This window comes from Pinus tabuliformis, chromosome 3_1, assembly GCF_031772625.1.
Source record: "Pinus tabuliformis cultivar Carrire ecotype Pingquan chromosome 3_1, CPIR1, whole genome shotgun sequence".
Classification (NCBI taxonomy): Eukaryota; Viridiplantae; Streptophyta; class Pinopsida; order Pinales; family Pinaceae; genus Pinus; species Pinus tabuliformis.
Window position 1 is genome coordinate 64,288,295 of NC_142301.1, and position 19,329 is coordinate 64,307,623.

A 19,329-nucleotide genomic window follows, 5' to 3' on the forward strand; every position below is an offset into this window, starting at 1 on the left:
ATCCAACACTTCGAATTCCCTCTAAGACATTTGAATGGCCTAGTTCAAATTCTCATGTGGGTGGCCCCCACCTGCCACTAGCAACCAAATTAAGTCAAATTTCCTCCTAAGTCCCTAAGTCGAAAATGTTGGGTTCTTTCCCTTAGCCAAAATTGTGCAAAAATGCGTGGAAACACCCTGTTACAAATTTGCTTGAGAAGGGACATGACAATTTTTATCATTAGAGTTCTCATTTTGACGTCATAATTTTAGTTAAGTCGATGACTATGTTTTCACCTACCAACCAATAACAGAATAAATAAAACCTACTTTAAAAAACAACATTTTAATACTAAATTTCTCAAACTATATCAATATAAGGTAATCTAAGGTATACAACTTTGAATGACACCCTATATATTAACTACTCAATCATTGAAAACAATCCCTATATATGTCCCATAAGAATATAATGATGTATCTTTCAAATGGGTTTAGGTGGTTTCAAGATGGTTGGAAGGTATGTTAATAATGTATCTTTCAAACAAACCATCCCTATATGTGTCCCATAAGAACATAATAATGTATCTTTCAAATGGGTTTAGGTGGTTTCAAGATGGTTGGAAGGTATGTTAATAATGTATCTTTCAAATGGGTTTAGATGGTTTGACAAGATGGTTGTAAGGTATGCTTTTGCATTCTCCCTTCCTAAGTTCAAATTCTCGATTAGACTCTAGTTCATTATGAAAATGCTATCGAAGTAGATGCCCCTTGTGAGTGAAACCTCCTTTATGAATACATCTTTAAACATATCAAACGTTGCTAAGTCATACATTTCTTGCTAAACACCTCGCATCACTTCAGTGGGAAATATGATGGTGGAAAAGAACTGAATAAGCTTGGGAAGAACGGGTGTGTACATTTTGCACGTCTAGGGTAGTGGAATCAGAAAAACATTTCATTTTGGAATGTGATGCATTCAAAGACATGAGAGAAAGTTATGGGAATATGTTAACATTGGTTTATTGGCACTGTCTTTTCAACGATGGGATTGTTCAAAGGTTGAGCAAGCTCATCATCAATTTGAATAAAAAAATGGAATTGCAAAAAACGAAAAACAAAATACTAATAGCCCCATAAATTATTTTTAGTCGATAAATATTAAAATATCATTTCATTTCCTTTCTCAAACCAAGTCATAATTTTCTTTCAAAATGTTGTCACTAAAATAAGTCTATAATTACCTTAGTATCTACCCATTATTGATTCCTCGATTTAAAAAAAATAAAAATGTTTCAAACAAATATACCGTTAAAGGGGCTTGAAGTGTTTGAGCATTTCCTCCCTACAATTATATTAAATGTAAATGATATGCCTAAAGCATCCGGTACGAGGGTTTTAATCCCCTTCACCTATTTTATCTCGAGTAGAACTCCGTGTCGGGAGGTCGCGATACAACTCGAAAGGAATTGGATTTAGGACTTGTTCACTCTGCGGAGAAACAGTGAAATTGCAAGGCAGGCTGGTATGGATGACAGAGGGAACGCCGCTCCAGCTGTGCAAGAAGGCGGTTATAGGGTCATTGTGAGAAACAATGAAATTATAATAGAGAGAGGGAACGCCGCTCCAGTTGTGCAAATTAAGCATGAAGGCGGTCTCAGCGTCTTTTTGAGAGACAACGAAACTATAATAGAGAGAGGGAACGCCGCTCCAGCTGTGCAAGAGGATCGGATCCGTTTGATGGTCAGAGGCCAGGTATTTGAATTATAACCTTGATAAAAATAAAAAGAGGCCGACGATGCTTTTTTGGGCGAGGAAAGATTTTTAATGGTATTCTCAGGGTTTTTTTTTTGGGTCTAAGGTTCTGAGAAGCTTTTCATAGGTTGCCAAAGCTATAAATTTGTCTGCTAACCTTTTGCCCATATAAATTTCTGTTTTAATATAGTATCTAAGTTCTGGTTATTAATTCTACCGGCTTAATATCTTAAAAAAAGGGTTTCTACCTTGCTTATATAACCATCATGAATGCTTCTGGTGATTTAGCTTTTCTGTTTTGCTCGCATAAATTCAAAGCTTGATCTCATATTTTGGTGACTTTCCCTTTTATTTTGGTATTCTTCGAGACTTGTGTTACATATTGTTTTTCTATTTGTTCAGGTTCCACCCAATTGTTAGCTTATTTTGATGCTTCCTATTATCACTCTGTCTCAAGCATGTCTTCCCTATTCTAGGAATACTAAAATGTAGTGTAGACTGCTTTCAACACTCGTGGAGAATCTCTTGGCTTAAAAAGCTGCGGATGGTGGGTATTTATTCCGACAGTCATCAAAGACTCGCACCTGATCCCAACTGCTTGAAACGGAGCATTGAATGGTGAAATTGCCCACGAGGGTAAAACATGTCTCAGAGGGATTTGAACCTCCGTGGGTGTATGAAACACCCCTCTTTACGGGAACCAAGCTCCTATTGATTATTGTTAACTAATTGCTAAATTTTTGTCTAATTGTTGCTTTTTGTGGACTTCTGTCGAGTAATTTTACTATGATGAATCAACTAATATTACTTGCTGCATTTTATTTTGCTTTTGATCGATATTTGGATGCCATGGAATATCTTTTTTCTTTTTCATCTGCTAACAGTTATGTGGTTAACACAATAATTTTATTTATCAGTAATCATCTGGAGATCCAATTCCTCAGTTTTTCTTTTCTTTGTTTCTTATTGGACCTAGATCTTGCCCTTCTAGGAGATATTTCTATAGAAGGCCAAGCAAATAATTTTAGATAAGATAATTGATATATATGGGATATGAAGGGCATGCTGCTACCCTCTTGAGCCTGGCAACGAGCTTTTTTAAATTTAAGGAAATAATTTGGATTTTCATGAATTTTAAGTGGGATAGATGTTAAATGGAAACTTTGTTCTTTTTTTTGTATTAAATGCTTGCTTCTAAGTTGCATAAATGTGTAAACATCTGAAAGTTTCTGAAACGCCTGAAAATGTGACCCCTTCAAAATGGAAATGTGGGGGAAACCCCATATTTTTTTTTTTAACTAGAACGAGAACATTTGTATCAATGAAAATCTGCTTTGTGAATGCAGCAGTTACATCAAAGGAGGAACTATTTCCATTTGTTAATTCACAATCCTATCCATCTTTGGAATGCCCACTATGTCAAAATTTTGAGTTCCTTTATTTCAAAACTATTATTCCTATATGTATATACTATACAGGCACCAAAAGAACATACAAAATTTGAAAGCATTTACAGACCAACATGCTAATTCTCGGGAGGAGGGGTGACATCGCCGGGTCCAAATCCCCTCTTCTGAGGGGACACTGTTACATCTAGATCAGGAGAATCTTGAGCTACATTGCTAATGACATTGCTTGAGAAAGTGGATTCGGAGGTCTGCTTGTCGAGTGGAGTTTGTAGGCCTTCAATTTGTTGACGAAGACTAGAGAGTTCATCCTCAATTCTGTGCATCAAAGTTCGATGTTCAACCAATAACTCCATAGGAGTGGTCATACTAGATGAGGCACAAGGCAAAGAAAGTATTCTTGGGTTAAGGGTTTCTAGATAGTGGATAGCTAGAGGAGGCAAGTCACGTATGTGCATTTCAATATCCAAATTTTGTTTAATTGAACAGCTACATAGGTTTATGGTAAGCCATTTGTGGCCATAAACCAAATTATTCCTCTTGAATGTTTTGGCCTTGGTACAATTCCAACCCTTCCACAAGGTGACAGGGGATTGCAGACCTGACTTGATAAGGAGGGATTAAGGATGAGTTTATTATGATTGGTAAGCCTGAGCCAAAATTATTAGAACTAAAATTGAAATTGAGACTAGATCAAAAATCAGTAAAAAAACAATAATGAAGAACTATTCAATCTGTCATGGGACTGTGCAGGTGGGTTTAGGTTCATCGAACATTGGTCTGGATTGGACTCAGTTGAAAAGGTGTTGAACTACTCGGTTGTGAATTGATTTAGGACCCTTCACTTGATAATTGCTTCAAATTGGTTGAACTTGATCCAATCTAAGTGGTTTTGATAACCTTGGTTTGAACTTTGAATGACTCTTTTTAGCACAAGGCGAGTGACCTAGTCTTCAATTTGTGAGTAAAAATGCTTTTGTTTGTGTTAATGCCTCTTGAAAAATTGAAATATGTTTATCCTTAGCTTTTCTAGTTCAAGAATAGCTTGATAGCCTTCTAGGCTCTTCACATGCTTTGATATGGATAGGGATCAAAGGCCCTTTGATAGGGATAATGATAGGTTTTGCCTTTGAGCAAAAGGATAGGGATCACTATAAGGAGTATTCATCGAAAGACAAACCAAAATTGAACCTTTGGCCTCTCTATTTCAAGAATAGCTTGATAGTCTTCTAGGCCCTTCATATGCTTTGAGTGACAAAGGCCTTTTTTATGTTAACCATGGTTGAGATGATAACATGAGTTTGTAGTTTTAAGTCATACCATGAATTCATGCCAATAGGACAATTTTACACAAGAACCTTCGAGGCCTCATTTCTCTAAGCCACTAATAATTCAATTTTTGCACAAGGCCTAAGCTTGGGTATGCGTTTTGATAATCCCCATGGTCCCTAATCATTGGAATGCAATAAAGTTCTGATTTTTCTGTAAAAGCTCTTACTACCCTCCATTTTTACTCGTAGCCACAAATTGTTTTCTCCACTGATTGAGCGGAATTGGCAAGAGGAAGAATATATATGAATTGTAGTAAGGATTTTAGTAGAGATTTGGGATTTGGTAGCTAGGGTTAATGGCTTGGTGAATCATTTTCAATTTTCTTTTGAACTCTTTGGATGACCATCTTGTATAATTATTTGAGGGACCTTTGAAAGTTGATTAGGATGCCCAGAAACTTAAATATTTGACTTGAATGTATTTGAATCCCTTACTGATCTGTCATTCAAATAGAAATGTTGGCTTTGTCTAAAACATTTGGTTTTGGTCCACTAAATTATAGTTCTAGAGGCTAAGCCAAATATTTGAAGACAATTTATCATGTAGGTTATTGATTTCTATTCCCCAAAAAATCATCAACAAAGTCCCCATTGACTGGTTGCCCAATTCACTATTCAGGAGACTGATACCTTTAGTTAATCCTTGGCCCTTGTGAGAGATGAAATAACACAAGGCCCCAACTTCCATCTCACTTAGACTATAGGAGCTGATGAGTATCCTTGTTCGAAAAATTGAAAGAGTGCAACTTGTTCAAATTTACTACTGTTCATTGAGAGACATTCTTTCCTTTCAGAAAATAGTTTCCATGACACTAGGGAAGTTGGGGCCAACATTGAGGCCCTCGAGCATAGCGAGGATGAAATGCCCCTCAACCCTGTTATATGCTTTTTGAAAGTTAATTTTGATGAATAAAGCGTTGAGGCTCGAGAATCTGAATCACTTGAATAAATCATTCCCCAGTGAAGGCTATTTGTTCTAGGTGTATGATCTTAGTAAAATGTGCTTGACATGCATGGCTAGGCCTTGGCTAGAATCTTGTAAGAGACATTGAGGTGGGTGATCAATCTCCAACTTGTGATAAGGTCCCTAGACTTGGGGATGAACCAAATGACACCTTTGTTTACATTGTTCCCTTAACGATTGTTATATAGGCGTTTTTCTACACTTGAAGCAAGTTTGGCATGATAATGTCCTAGGATGCCTTATAAAATTCACACAAAATTATCCAATCTAGATGTGTGTGACTGCAAAAAATGTTGCAAGTGAGCAGTTTTTAGGTGATAATAGATGATTTATCCTCTGCCATATTTGGCAAGGTAGTTTTCAAAAAATTTCAGATCAATGACTACTCAAACATCCTTTTTTGGTTTCAGGAACCCTGTGAGCTATATCCATACAAAGTCTACATGACTACCTTTGTTCCTCAATAAGGCCTAGAGATTGAAATTCCATGTTGTAGTAAGAGACAAATTGTTGTTGATATCCTCCTATTTGTTGGGCTTTCCATTTGGAATACTGATTGTAGATATCTTCTTTGTAATCAATTTTGATGTTGAACACTTTCAAAACTGAATAAAGAGATGAGAATTGTTGTTGAGGAGGAAGAAGACAGGAAAATACAAGAGGTATAAGTCTTTTAAGATAGCAGAGATTGAATAATATTATTAGTAAAGAAGTAGCTAAGAAATCAGGTTAAAGGAAACACAATATAATACTCAACGATAGGAAGAAAAAGGTAAAAGAGAGTATTATTAAACATTGAAAAATAATCATAAAGACAAGAAGATTAAAAAGTTTTAACTAAAATAAAATTAAAATTGAATTGATGTTGAAGGTGAGAACGAGTAAACAAGAAAATGTAACTAAAAATAATATTCTAATTAACAAAGTTTGACATTGATAATGAATGAAAACGTGAATGGAATAAATAAACCAAAAGCGTTAATCAACAAGTAAATGAGAAACACGTGGGAAAGTAGAAGGGTAATAAAACATAAAGAAGTACCTAAATAACTTGAAAAAAATATGTAATGAAAATAACTAGGAAGAAGGGGTCAAATAATAAGAAGATAGGTAGATACTGAAAAGAGGGAGAAAGGATAGAATTGTAAAGAAAAGGGAAATAGATTAAACAAAAGATAGGAGAAGACAGAATGGTTATGGAGAAATAAGAATGAGGAAAAGGATGAAGCAAAGAGATTGAAAAAATAATAAATCTATTGAAGGGATAAGGAAAGTGGGAGAGGGAGGAGTGAGGAACAAGGCAAGGGAACAAAGTATGTGAGATCTTTATGGGCAGAAATGTGATAGATGGTGGGCTGCTAAGGTTGAATGAGCTTGAAGCCATCTTCGCGATTCAGGTTATTGGGATTTCTTTTGTTCTTATAGTTTGTTAGTGTGATGGTTAATTTTGGCTAAATGTGTTGGTTAAGCCTAGTTTTATTTGCATTACCAGTATGGTAATGTCTTTTAGACCATGGTAAACAAATTGTTCACTCACTATAATTGTAAAAGTCCTAAGTAACTTCAACACCAAATGGCAAAACCTTATCAAAACATCAATCTTTGAATCCTACAATCTACAAACATATACTGCAGAAAAATAAAAACAATGAGTACACATATCTCAACTCTCAATCACATCTATCTTCTATGGAATATGGAAAGAAGAAAATACATCATAACAACTGAAAACCAAAAAATCGCTAACCAACACAGTGGCGTGCTGTGTGTTTTCTTTATAGAATAGGAAGGCAAAGGAAGATACAATATATCTGGTCACATGCATGAAGTGCTCAAGGTAACTCAAACAAACCCTAACCCCCATCCAATCACCTAGTGTGCCCAGCTGCATGGATCCATGTGACAGTTAAGTATACCTCAACTGGATGATGAACTGGAACATGCAAGCGTGGATCCATGTGACAGTTAAGTATACCTCAGTTGGATGATGAACTGGAACATGCAAGCATGGATCCCTTTCCTTATGAACTGCACCCTTGCTCAACGTAATTCAAACAAACCCTAACCCTCATCCAATCACCTAGTGTGCCCAGCTGCATGGATCTGTGACAGTTAAGTATACCTCAACTGGATGATGAACTGGAACATGCAAGCATGAATCCCTTTCCTTATGAACTGCACCCTTGCTCAAGGTAACTGAAACAAACCGTAACCCTCATCCAATCACCTAGTGTGCCCAGCTGCATGGATCTGTGTGACAGTTAAGTATACCTCAACTGGATGATGAACTGGAACATGCAAGCATGGATCCCTTTCCTTACGAACTGCACCCTCTACCCAAACTGGAGTTTTACCCATGCAGGTATTTGTGCCCTACCTAAGAATAGACATCTGAAAATTCATTAACAGTGAACAATGGACAAGAATAGGAGAAAAATTGTAGACCAAGTACTCAAGATTTTTCATTAATATCAGACTGTTTGGTAATTACAGTCAAACCTGAGATTCAATCTCAGGGGCTCCAACCACGTTTCACTGAAGTTTTTACACTATTGAATTCTGTCTCCTTGAAAAATGCTCCCTAGGCCTGAGCATGCATGTACATGCTGTCCACAATAGGATAGAAATGAGGTGTAACTCCTTCAATATGCCCCACGCTGTCCACAATAGGATAGAAATGAGGTGTAACTCTTTCAATGTGCCCCGCATCAGAAAATGCATATTATCCATAATCGAAGGTGTCACCATTACCATGGCTGCTTGCCGTCATCATTATCTTATAATAACCTCTGCAAGTTGTTGTTTTCCATTGAATGAATTAAGAATACACACTCTTTCAAATGCATGTGTCTTTTCCACCAGATTGCCCTGAGATTCACTGTTCACTCGCTGCTTGAGGAATCTGATCTGAGGTGTCATCATTACCATGGTTGCTTGCCCTCATCAATCTCCCATAATAACCTCTACAAGTTGTTGTTTTCCATTGAATGAATTAAGTATGTGCGCTCTTTCAAAAGCATGGGTCTCTTCCATCAGATTGCCCTGAGATTCCCTGTTCACTCACTGCATGTGGGATCTGATCCTGCATTGGTGTACACTTCCACATTCCTAGCTCTTGAAAATTTGCAAAAGGAGGTTTGAAAGAAGTGTTTATACTCTTGACCAAAATAGCAGACTCTCTGATCCCTAGCTGATGCAAACTTTAGCTGAATTGAGATCCCCTGCAATTCATGCAAAATATAGTTTCCTAGTTTCCTTGCAAGCTTTGTTTAAGGAATGAAAAACTGATTTAGAAGAAGAAATCATCTGTGCATGTGTATGCTAAATTTTAATATATTTTTCTGCTATTTACTGTTTTACAGCTAGTGTGTAATGGTAGCTGTGTTCAGAATTTATATTTCTCTGTTAATTAAATTCTGCAATTGATTTATTTGATTGAAGAACACAAGGACAGCGTCACTGAGGGGAGGAAAATTTATAATAACTTGTGATTATTAGGCATGGTGCATTGTTGTCATGGCTTGGGAGGTTTGCATCTGTCAAACAACTCTCAATTCAAATAGCCCTTGCAACCATGGCAACAAAGAGTCATTAGAATCAGTTTTGCAACCATGGTACTTTAAGATAGATTAACTGGATTTTTTGAAGCACCTACCACTTGAAGGGATGTGAGGAGGCATCTGGTGGACTTAGAGGGGTCCTAAAAGAATCCTTTGGTATGCAGGAGAAGTAACCCATACCTCGTTCAGATTTTACATTTTAGGTTTATTTTGCTTGAGCAATTTCTTTTTGTTAGCTCCACTGGTGGAGCCTTAATAATAAATATTAAGGATGTGGGTCCAAAGTTTGAACTGTAGTCACTGCTGTGATGATTCTGGTTCTGTTTCTTGGAGAATTAATGCTATTCTCAACCAAAAATAATTATGGTCACTATTCTCCCAAGGATATAGGTAACCTACGGTGCCAAGAGGGCTGAAATCAGGAAAAGTGACAATACATCTTACCTAGATTATCATATTGATATTTACTGTGACTAGATTGATTCATTATCCTTTTGGCTGTACTTACCCATGGGTTTTATTTTGCTCTTATTACATTCCTGAAAGATTTGCGGAAGATCTCAAAGCGCTCTTCTTTGTTTAATCTGTTTGTAATGATTGTTTTCCAAAATATGCTTGCAAAAATATGCTTGATCTCGCAATTGACTTTTGCCCCCACATTCAGCAGAGTGGAGATGATATTATCAAAAGTTCATTAGATAAGAAAGCAGAGCATCCTCATTCGGGTGCCTCACATAGTATATCATACAATTGGATCCTTTCATGAGCTTGACAATTCCAACAATGAGCCAATAGCTTGCCCCCCCCGCCCCTACTCATCAGGGTTAGAGGACATTGACATCATCCCATCACTCTCTTTTGCTTAGCACCAAGCTTTCCAGATTACCAGTATAGACTCTCCAATTGTATCTCTATGTTTATGCTACTTTTAGATTTCCAGTGCATTATATATATATATATATATATATATATATATAATCAGTTAAACTATGTTTAGGTTGAGATCAGCTCCAATGGTTGATGGAAGAATGATTTGTCTAATTGTAGGATGTTGTCAATAGGTTTGTGCAAGGCTCTGTCTCACTAAGTTCCTTACAAAATAATTTTTACCCTTCACAAGTGGCTCCCACTCTCAACCCCTCTCCATTAAATCGACCCCTCTCCATTAAATTTGAACATGACATTTCATGAGTTAAATCCAACACAAACTACTTGATCCACACTAGATAGGTTTATTCTATTGTTAAATTTGAAAATGACATTTTATGGGCTAAATCCGACACAAACTGCTTGATCCACACTTGATAGGTTTATTCTATTGATATATATATATATATATATATATATATATATATATATATATATATATATATATATATATCTATCTATATATATATATCTATATATATATATATATATATATATATATATATATATATATATATATATATATATATATATATTTGTTTTTGTTACACTTAAACTACACAATTGTCATTGTTATATTTTTTTAACTTTATTTTTTCTCACTTTAGGAGTTACTTTTAAAACAATGCATTTTATTTATTCTATTGTTGTATATATATTTTTGTTTTGGTTACACTTTAACTACACAATTGTCATTGTTATATTTTTAAACTTTATTTTTCTCACTTTAGGAGTTACTTTTAAAAAAACGCATTTTATTTATATTGGATATATTTTTTAATTCCATTGATTTGTTTGTATCATCATTGGTTGAAGATCAGCGAAAGTAATGTGGTGTCCGTGGCAGAAGATGAGCTAATGCGCATTCTCATATTGATGCGAAACTTTGTGCCTGGATATAAGCAAATTGTTGAGGGTGATTGGAAAGTGGCAGCAATTTCTTACAGGTCATATGATTTAGAAGGGAAAACTATTGGTTCTATTGGTGCAGGGCGTATTGGCAAAGAACTACTTAAGCGTTTGAAGGTATTCATTCTTAGGATCTAGTACTACTTCATGATGTTGCAAACTTCTTTTCAAAAATCAGTGCTCCATAATTCTTACGCATGCATGTTGTTTGTTTCAAAATTTCAATCTAATAATAATAAACATTACATGATGTTGAATTGAATTGCGTTCCTTTGTACAGCCCTTCAATTGTAAGCTTCTTTACCACGACCGTCTTTCTATTGGACCCGAATTGGAAAAGGAAACTGGAGCAACATTGGAGACAAATCTTGACGAAATGCTACCTAAATGTGATGTACTTGTCATTAATATGCATCTTTCTGACAAAACTAGGTGCGCCTTATCACAATTTCATAAATAATCTCTCCCATTATTCACTCAAACATCAATAGCACCTATATATTTTGTACAACTTGTGAACAAAAACCTAATTATTGTTTCTCTTGCCCTTTCCTTTTGGTTACAGTAGGGGAATGTTTAACAAGGAAGGTGTTCTCTACCAAGCCTAGCTTTTCTCTCAGAATCTTAACATCCCCTTTGCAAAGGGTTTCATTAGAATGACAACAACCCGCATTTAAAGCATTTCTCCACCCATCCTAATTAGAAATACAATTTTGGGTTCTCTACTAATTTTCTCCACACCCATTTAATCTAACAATGGACATAGAGCATGTATATTTATACTTGTGTGTTGGAAATACCATTTTATACTTTAATGTTTATTATTTTTGTTTTATTATTATTACTTGAATTTCTTCTTAACAAGTGGTTGTGTTTCTTTTGGTTTTAGTGAAAGTATGGGCTCCAATGTTGGCTCTCTTATTATGGAGTATAATTCATCTTTGAGAATTTTTCAATTATTAAAGTAGGTTAGTCAATTGCTTAAAATATTAAATTTATTTCAAAAAGTTTTTGTTACTTTATAGGTTAGACACTGGCTTGAAATATTAAACTTATTTCAAAATGTTTTTGTTACTTTATAGATAAGGCGTAGATTTCTTGGCTCTATGATGAAAATAATGAAGGGAAAATACATGTTAATATGTTACTTGTGCTCTTTTACTGAAAAATACACGGTGAGAGAAAAATGTATATTATGCTAATTGAGGAATGTTTTTCACTTGTCGAACTTATAGTATTGAATTTAACACACTAACACTTTACAACAATGAACTAACAATATTCATGATGAAAATAGCAATATGGAAGATTTATCTGCATAATGAAAAAGGCAATATGGAAGATTCTGATCACGTTCCAAGGCATTTCTTAAAATGTGGATGTGACAAAAGGTTGTTGTGGAAGTTGTTGTTTGTATATGGAAAATTTCTTGATCATTGTGTATAATCCTAATGTTGATAGATATGTCTACTAAATGCTTCCAGTTAATGGGGCATTGATTTGAGCATTCAATATATTTTTATTCTTTATCAAAGTATTCTTTTGTTGTATTTGTATTTTTCAATTTATGCCTTACGGCGTTTCCTTTGCAACATCTGGTGCAAATGCTAGTATATCTTACCTCATTTTATGGTTAACATTGTATAACAAAAACATGTGTTGTGTTATGTAATTAATACTAACATGTAATATTGATTTTTTTTGTCAGAATGCTATAGGTAATGATTGCCAAGACGATGATCCAAATTATGTTCAACATATATCAGGAGATGATGAGGATGAGGATGAGGATGATGGTGGTGAAGGAGGAGATGATGATGATAGTTGCGGTGTTGGTGATGATGTGGATCAGAGTAATGAGGATGGTCAAGATGATCATGAGGATGATCTTGGTGGTGGTAGCTAGGCATGCACATGCATTGTTTTTTATGAAGAAATTATTGTGTAGAATGACATTGTTATGTTTAGATGGGTGTTGTGATTTTACCCTATATCAATGAGACATTTTGATTTTGTAATCATACGATGAGTTTGATTTATGTATGTTGTTAATTTATCGTAGAATAACGATATTCATGAAATATTTTGATTTGTTAATCATATTTGAATTTTACTTGTTTTGATTAAAAATAATACTGATTTTATTAGTATTATGTTGCTATTTTATACATGTTTTGAAAATTGTTAATGACACATTGTTATTTTTTGGATGGATGTTGTCAATTTTTCTTAAATTTCTTTACAAATGATTTTGAATTGTGATATCTGCTTTAATGATATTTAGAAACTATCATATATTTCACTATGAATCTATAAAGGGGGTCATATATGTAAAGAAAAATATACTCTATATAAGAAGTCAAATGCGGATGTAACCATGGATGCAAAATTGAAAGTAAAATTGGATGTTAAACTAGGAATTAATACAAAATGCAAACAATTGACATACAAAGTGTTTTAAATTAGAAGTGAAAAATTGTGCAATAGTTGACACAAAGAAGGGAACAAAACATGGCATACAAAAGGATATCAAATTGGGCAAAAACAAGGACACATAAATGGGCACCAAATTAGATGCAAAAAAAGACAACAACTAGATGTAAAATAAGATGCAAAAAAAGACAACAACTAGATGTAAAATAAGATGCAAAGTTGAGCGTTAAAAAGAAGCAAAAAACGTTACAAATTAATATGCCAAATGATGATGCAAATAATGGTGTAAATTTGGGATGCAAACTTGGGTGCAAAAAAGGAAAAAAAAAAAAAAAAAAAATGTAAGAAAAGACATAAAACAAGATGCAAAATGGGGCTGAAAAAAGGTGAAACCAAGGATGCCATATTGGATGTAAAAAATGATTCTTAATCACATGCAAATTTAGGCTCGAACTCAGACACAAAATTATATGCAAATGTGGACACAAAATGAGGCAAAAAAAGATGCAAATTTGGATGGTGAAAACGATGTAAAACTAGACACCAAAAAAATGCAAAATTGGATGAAAAAGTCGGTGTAAATAATGGTGCAACATTGGACACAAGTAGACACAAAAAAATGGTGCAAAAAGGGGCATAAAATAGCTTAAAATTGGATGCAAAACTTGGTGCAAAAACAAATACAAAAGTAGACGTAAAAAATGGCTCTAAATTGAATGTACCATTAGACACAAAATAAGATGCAAAGGTGGACACAACACATGACTCAACATAAGATGCAAATATAAATGCAAATTTGGATGCTCAAAATGATGTAACATTAGATGCAAGAGATGGTGTTAAAAATGATGCAAAATTGGATGAAACAAATGACGCAAAATATGGTGCAAAATGAGATGGGAAAAATGGAGACAAATCAAACGTAAATGTGGATGTAAAAAATGGTCCAAAAAAAGATGCAAAAATGGGCACAAAAATGGATGCAAAATTTGGTGCTAAATCAAATTCAACACATGGTGCAAAGATAGGCACCAAAGCTGGTGCAAAAATAGAAGCAAAAACTAGTGTAAGACTAGATACAAAACCTTGCATAAGACTAGATGCAAAAACTGACACAAAATGGATGCATAAAAAGACGTTAAATTGGATTCAAAATACAGTGTAAACTTGATGCAAATGATGGTGCAAAAATGGAAGCGAAGTATGACACAAAATAGGAAGCAAAAGAGAATGAAAAATAGATGCAAAAAATGACACAAAACTAGAAGCAAAACCTGTCATAAAATAAGATGCAAATCTTGGTTCAAAATTTGACACAAAAAATGATGCATAGTTTGGTGTAAAAAATGATGCAAAATCTAGCGTGAAAAAGGATGCAAAATCAGGTGCAAAAAAGGACGCTTTAAAAATTGTACAATAGAGCCAGATTTAGCGCTAGGTTGCTCATCACAATTACAAAAAAAATGCACTAAAATCTGGCGCAAATCGCTGGTTTTGTTGTAGTGAAATGAGAATATTTCACATCCGGCACATTCATCAATAATCTGTTCGATAAAGGGAGTGGGATAATTGTCTTTTGGACAAGCCTGATTAACATCCCTATAATCGACGCACACTCATATTGTCCCTTGTTTCTTCATGACAGGACAATATTGGAAACCCAATCAGTAAGAGGTACAGGGTAAATGAAACCAGCATGCAAAAGTTTTTCAACTTCTATTTTAATAGCAACAGCCTTCTTCGGATGAACAGGATGGAGGCGTTGTCGTATTGGTTTGACATCAGGATACATTTTGATTTCATGTTCAACTATACTAGATTCAATTCCCGACATCTCCTCATATGACCATGCAAATATATCTCGAAATTCACGGAAGAGAGCACGGCAAATATCAAGTTCTAATGCAGAACAAGATTTGCCAACATGAATGTTTTCTACAATGTTAGGTTTGGTCGAAATATTGATAGAAATAGTTTCTTTGATATTTGACAAGTTTCGCTCGGAATCTATTGTATCTATGAAAACAAAATTCGAAAGGAAATCGACAACTGAAGGGTGATTAAGTTCATTTGAATAATATTCTATGTGATCTGGAAGATGGGAACGATGATGATAATCTTCCCATGGTTCTCCTTCCGTCATCATTGATTGGATGATTCCTTCATCAGTAGAAAATATACATGAAAAAGGATCGGAGGAAGTACCATATTCTAATGAACGATCTACCCATACAATTGACGAAGATGGATTTGGGTTCACCGCACAAGCCAGAAAGATTGATTGCTATGCAAGCTCAATAGGGCTTAGCAACATGATTTCATTACTACTATCAACTTCAAAACTATTGGTAATCTTCCTTAAGTTAGATGAAGTGGAAGATATCATGTTGCAAGTCTCAAATTTTGCCACTTCCGCCAAGTTTGATGGTGGTGGTAGTGAAAAAGTACCCATTAGGGAAGAATCTTTGAAGAGACCTACACCAATGTTTTGAAGAGACAGCGGGGGTCCGTTAACTAACAGAATGCTTCCAATAGCCTGGGAACTAGAGGCAAAGAAGGTGAGTTGGTCGATAACTATGATTCCACCCTTATGAGGGAATGAAATCATACGAAAGTATGTTGAAACCACAGCATCCATAGCATAAACCCACGGTCTTCCTAGCAAAATGTTGTAGTCAAAGGGTCCATCAACAACCTCAACCTCAACAGTTATTGTTTTGCCTCCTAGTTCGATTTGCAGATTACTCAAAATTCCACAAGGTGTATATGTGTGACCATCAAAGCTTTTAGCGTTGTTGGTGAACGTGAAAAATGCGGTGAGCCAAGTGTTTTCCAGCAATTCATAGACATAATACAAGTAGATGCCCCCTCGTCAATAATGGTTTGATGAACAAGTTTATTCAAGGCATTTACTTGAATCGTGAATGCTAATTGCGCTGGTAACTGTGGCGCATAACCCACATGGTTGAAAACCATAAGATTGGAATCAGTTGGATTGATTCCACCAATTGCTGACAACAAATCCTGCCTTTGGGAGGGGCAGTTCTAAAGCACCTCAACGTTGACATAGTAGAAGGTGATTGAGCCAAATCTTCTACTATGTTATAATTCTATGCAGATCGAGCTCAAGGGTTAAATGTCGATTTATGTACAACTCCCTTAGGTGGTTTTATTGTTAACTCTGGTGCAATAGGTGGTGGAATAGGATCAGACGAAGTCGAAGTCGAAGGGTTAGGTTGATCAGCCTGGTTATTCGACAACGACGGTTGATTTCCATAATATTTACTTCGTGTTGACACCAAAATATCATTTTTCGGCTTAGAGGTGGATAGCATAAGCACTTGGGAAGTGGAAGCATGGTCTGTAGCAACCATATGTGTCTCCAGGTTCAGAAAAGGATCAATCAACACTGCAGATGTATTAGAAGTCTTCAGAAGCTTTGAGACTTCGGAGCAGTGAGGACAATCTCACATAAAATGCTCATCGTTACAGATCAAACATGGGTAACGAGGTTTCCTAGCCGAAGGAGAGGAAGCAGATGACTTCACTTGATGGGAGTTATTTTGTTTCTTCTTGTTTTTCCCCTTCTTCTTGCTTCCTGGTTGCTTTTCATTCTTTCCTTTTTCAAATGACACGACATTGATTTGGAAAGCAAGAGTGTTATCAGATGCATTTGGAGTTTGATTATAAATGGAAAGTGTTTGACCAGATGGTCTACTTGTCGTTTGTGTGCTCGAAGAACCAACCACATTTTCGCCGGCATGAGAGTCCTTACTCGATGGTGGAGGAGGAACAGTGAAAGTTGGTCGGGGTGCATTCGGGATCTTGTCATAGAGCGTGCCAGACTGTGTATAAATCAAGTCCAAATATTGGGCACAAGAAATTACTTTCTCTTTAGTGACAACTCCACCTTTCACCACATCCTCAGTGATAGATGGCAGCAAGGATTTTATAAACCACTCAGCTAAGAGCTGATCAGGAACATAAGTTTTAACCATTCGACAATGACGATGCCACTCATGAATATGATCAGAGATATGAGTAGCAGTAGTCTGTTTAAAGTTGGTTAATAGTTTCATTCCAGTTTCATATCGTATGGGTAACTGGAAGTGGGTTAAAAACGTGGTAGCTAAGGTAGTGAAGTTATCAAAAGAAGCTCGTGGTAACTCAATGTACCACTTCGCAGTCGGACCAGTAAGCGTTCTCTAGAAAAGACGAAGTCTAACAGAATCATCATTCAAGGAGTTTGATGAACACCATAAATGAAAAGTCATGACATGGTTGGACGGGTCTTCTCCAGGGTTTCCATTGAATTTTGGAATATCAAAAGGTAACTTATGAGGAATCACCAGCCACCAAGGTGCATAAAGAATTGGGTCATTGGTGAGCCGATTTAGATCTGGTAACTCAAGTGTTGCAACGAAAGACAACTGTCTATTGAGGTCAGGTTGAGCATATCCAGGGTAAGATGAGATTAAAACTAAGCAACACCTGGAAACCTTTAATTGAAATCTTAAAAAATCAATAATTAACTCATTATTGATTTATTAATTCATTAATTTATTAATTTATTAATTTATTAATTTATTAATTTATTAATTTATCAATTAACAATTAATTAATTAATCAAATAAAATACATAAAATTAAATCAATAGACATATTAATAAATAATAAACAATAAAATTAATTAATTAATCTATTATTTTAATCAATTAATCAAACAAATTAGTTAATTAATCAAAAAAATTAATGAATCAATTAAACAAATTAATTTTACATAAAAATAATAAAAATAATAATTAAATCAATAAATAATACAATTCATTAATTCATTTATCCCTTTAACTTATTAATTAATTAACTAATTAATTAATCAAATTAATAAATTAATAAATGAATAAACATTAATCAAATAAATTAATTAATTATTTAAACAAATTATTTAAATAATTAATTTTGTATAAAATTAGTAAAGATAATAACTAATTCAATAAATAATAAAATAAATTTATCCCTTTAACTGATTAATAAACAAATTAATTAATTAATTAAAAAAAAAATGAAAAACTAACAGGCCGACCAAATTTCATATAACTTTTCTTTAAAAACCTATATATATATATACCCTAAATAGAGCTCATGGATAAATCATTAATATCTGAGAATATCCATTGATGCATCCCCTGATGATGGACTCACTTGGTAGTTCGAAATGTTGGGTTCACAAAACTCTATAACAGGTCATTCCTCCTCTTCTAAAACTATCCTCACCTGTATGGATTCATTATTTAAGATGAGATTCCCTGGGAAATAGGCCTTGGCATACCAGCATAAGGCATCTGCTGTTCGTAACCTTGATATGGGTAAGTTTGTTGAGCAAAACTGGTGTAAGGTTGTTGTTGAGCACCAGGATACATTTGTTGGTGTCTAAACCCAACATAGGCTTGTTGACCAGGACCTAGATAAACTTGTTGTTGACCAAACCCAACATACGCTTGTTGACCAAGTCCAGGTTGAGGTTGGTATTACTGGAATTGTTGTTGTTGATAATGGGGCTGCCAAGGCTGTTGAAGCAACTGTTGTTGTTATTGATACAACGATTGTTGATTTAATGGTTGTTTCCCACCAATGTAAGCTTGACCAAGTTGTGAATACACTAAACCAGTGTAATTCGGAGGTCATTCCAATAAAAAGTAAACTACCCTAAAATTGTTGGATTCCAGACACAAGTGGTTGTTGTAAAACACCTGAGCAGGCTGGATCTATACACCTGAAACTTGGGGTCTAAGGTAGAAGGACCATCTTGCATAGGTTGAGATACAACAATCTGAGCTTGTGACTACGGTAAAGTTGTAACAACAGGTATTGTAGGTATGGATGAGACAAATTGCATAGGTTGTGATGGATACACAAGCCTAGGTTGAACGAGCATTGTTGGCTGCCACTGACAGACAATCATTCCAGGCTGACCTAAAGACGACAGCATACTGATGTATGGTTGCCCCCCAGAAAATGGAGGATAAGGAGAATGTGCATATTGTTCTCCGTATGGGGGTAGTCCAG

The 19,329-nt window shown here is 35.0% G+C and overlaps 1 protein-coding gene across 1 annotated transcript; it reads left to right on the top strand.

The window, feature by feature from the left end:
- The first annotated feature begins 1,506 nt into the window (after positions 1-1,506).
- On the top strand, positions 1,507-12,981 carry LOC149185795 (uncharacterized). Its single transcript, XM_089409140.1, has 3 exons — positions 1,507-1,734; positions 10,739-10,948; positions 12,540-12,981. The coding sequence occupies exons 1-3, from the start codon at positions 1,507-1,509 to the stop codon at positions 12,735-12,737; spliced, it is 636 nt and encodes a 211-aa protein (XP_089265266.1). The 3' UTR covers positions 12,738-12,981.
- Positions 12,982-19,329: the final 6,348 nt, after the last annotated feature.

Excerpts from the sequence above, each read along its gene's own strand:
- LOC149185795 (XM_089409140.1), top strand. The coding sequence starts at position 1,507 with ATGGATGACAGAGGGAACGCCGCTCCAGCTGTGCAAGAAGGCGGTTAT. Across the intron at positions 1,735-10,738 it reads GTTTGATGGTCAGAGGCCAG|ATCAGCGAAAGTAATGTGGT; the intron begins GTATTTGAATTA and ends CATTGGTTGAAG. Across the intron at positions 10,949-12,539 it reads AACTACTTAAGCGTTTGAAG|AATGCTATAGGTAATGATTG; the intron begins GTATTCATTCTT and ends TTTTTTTGTCAG.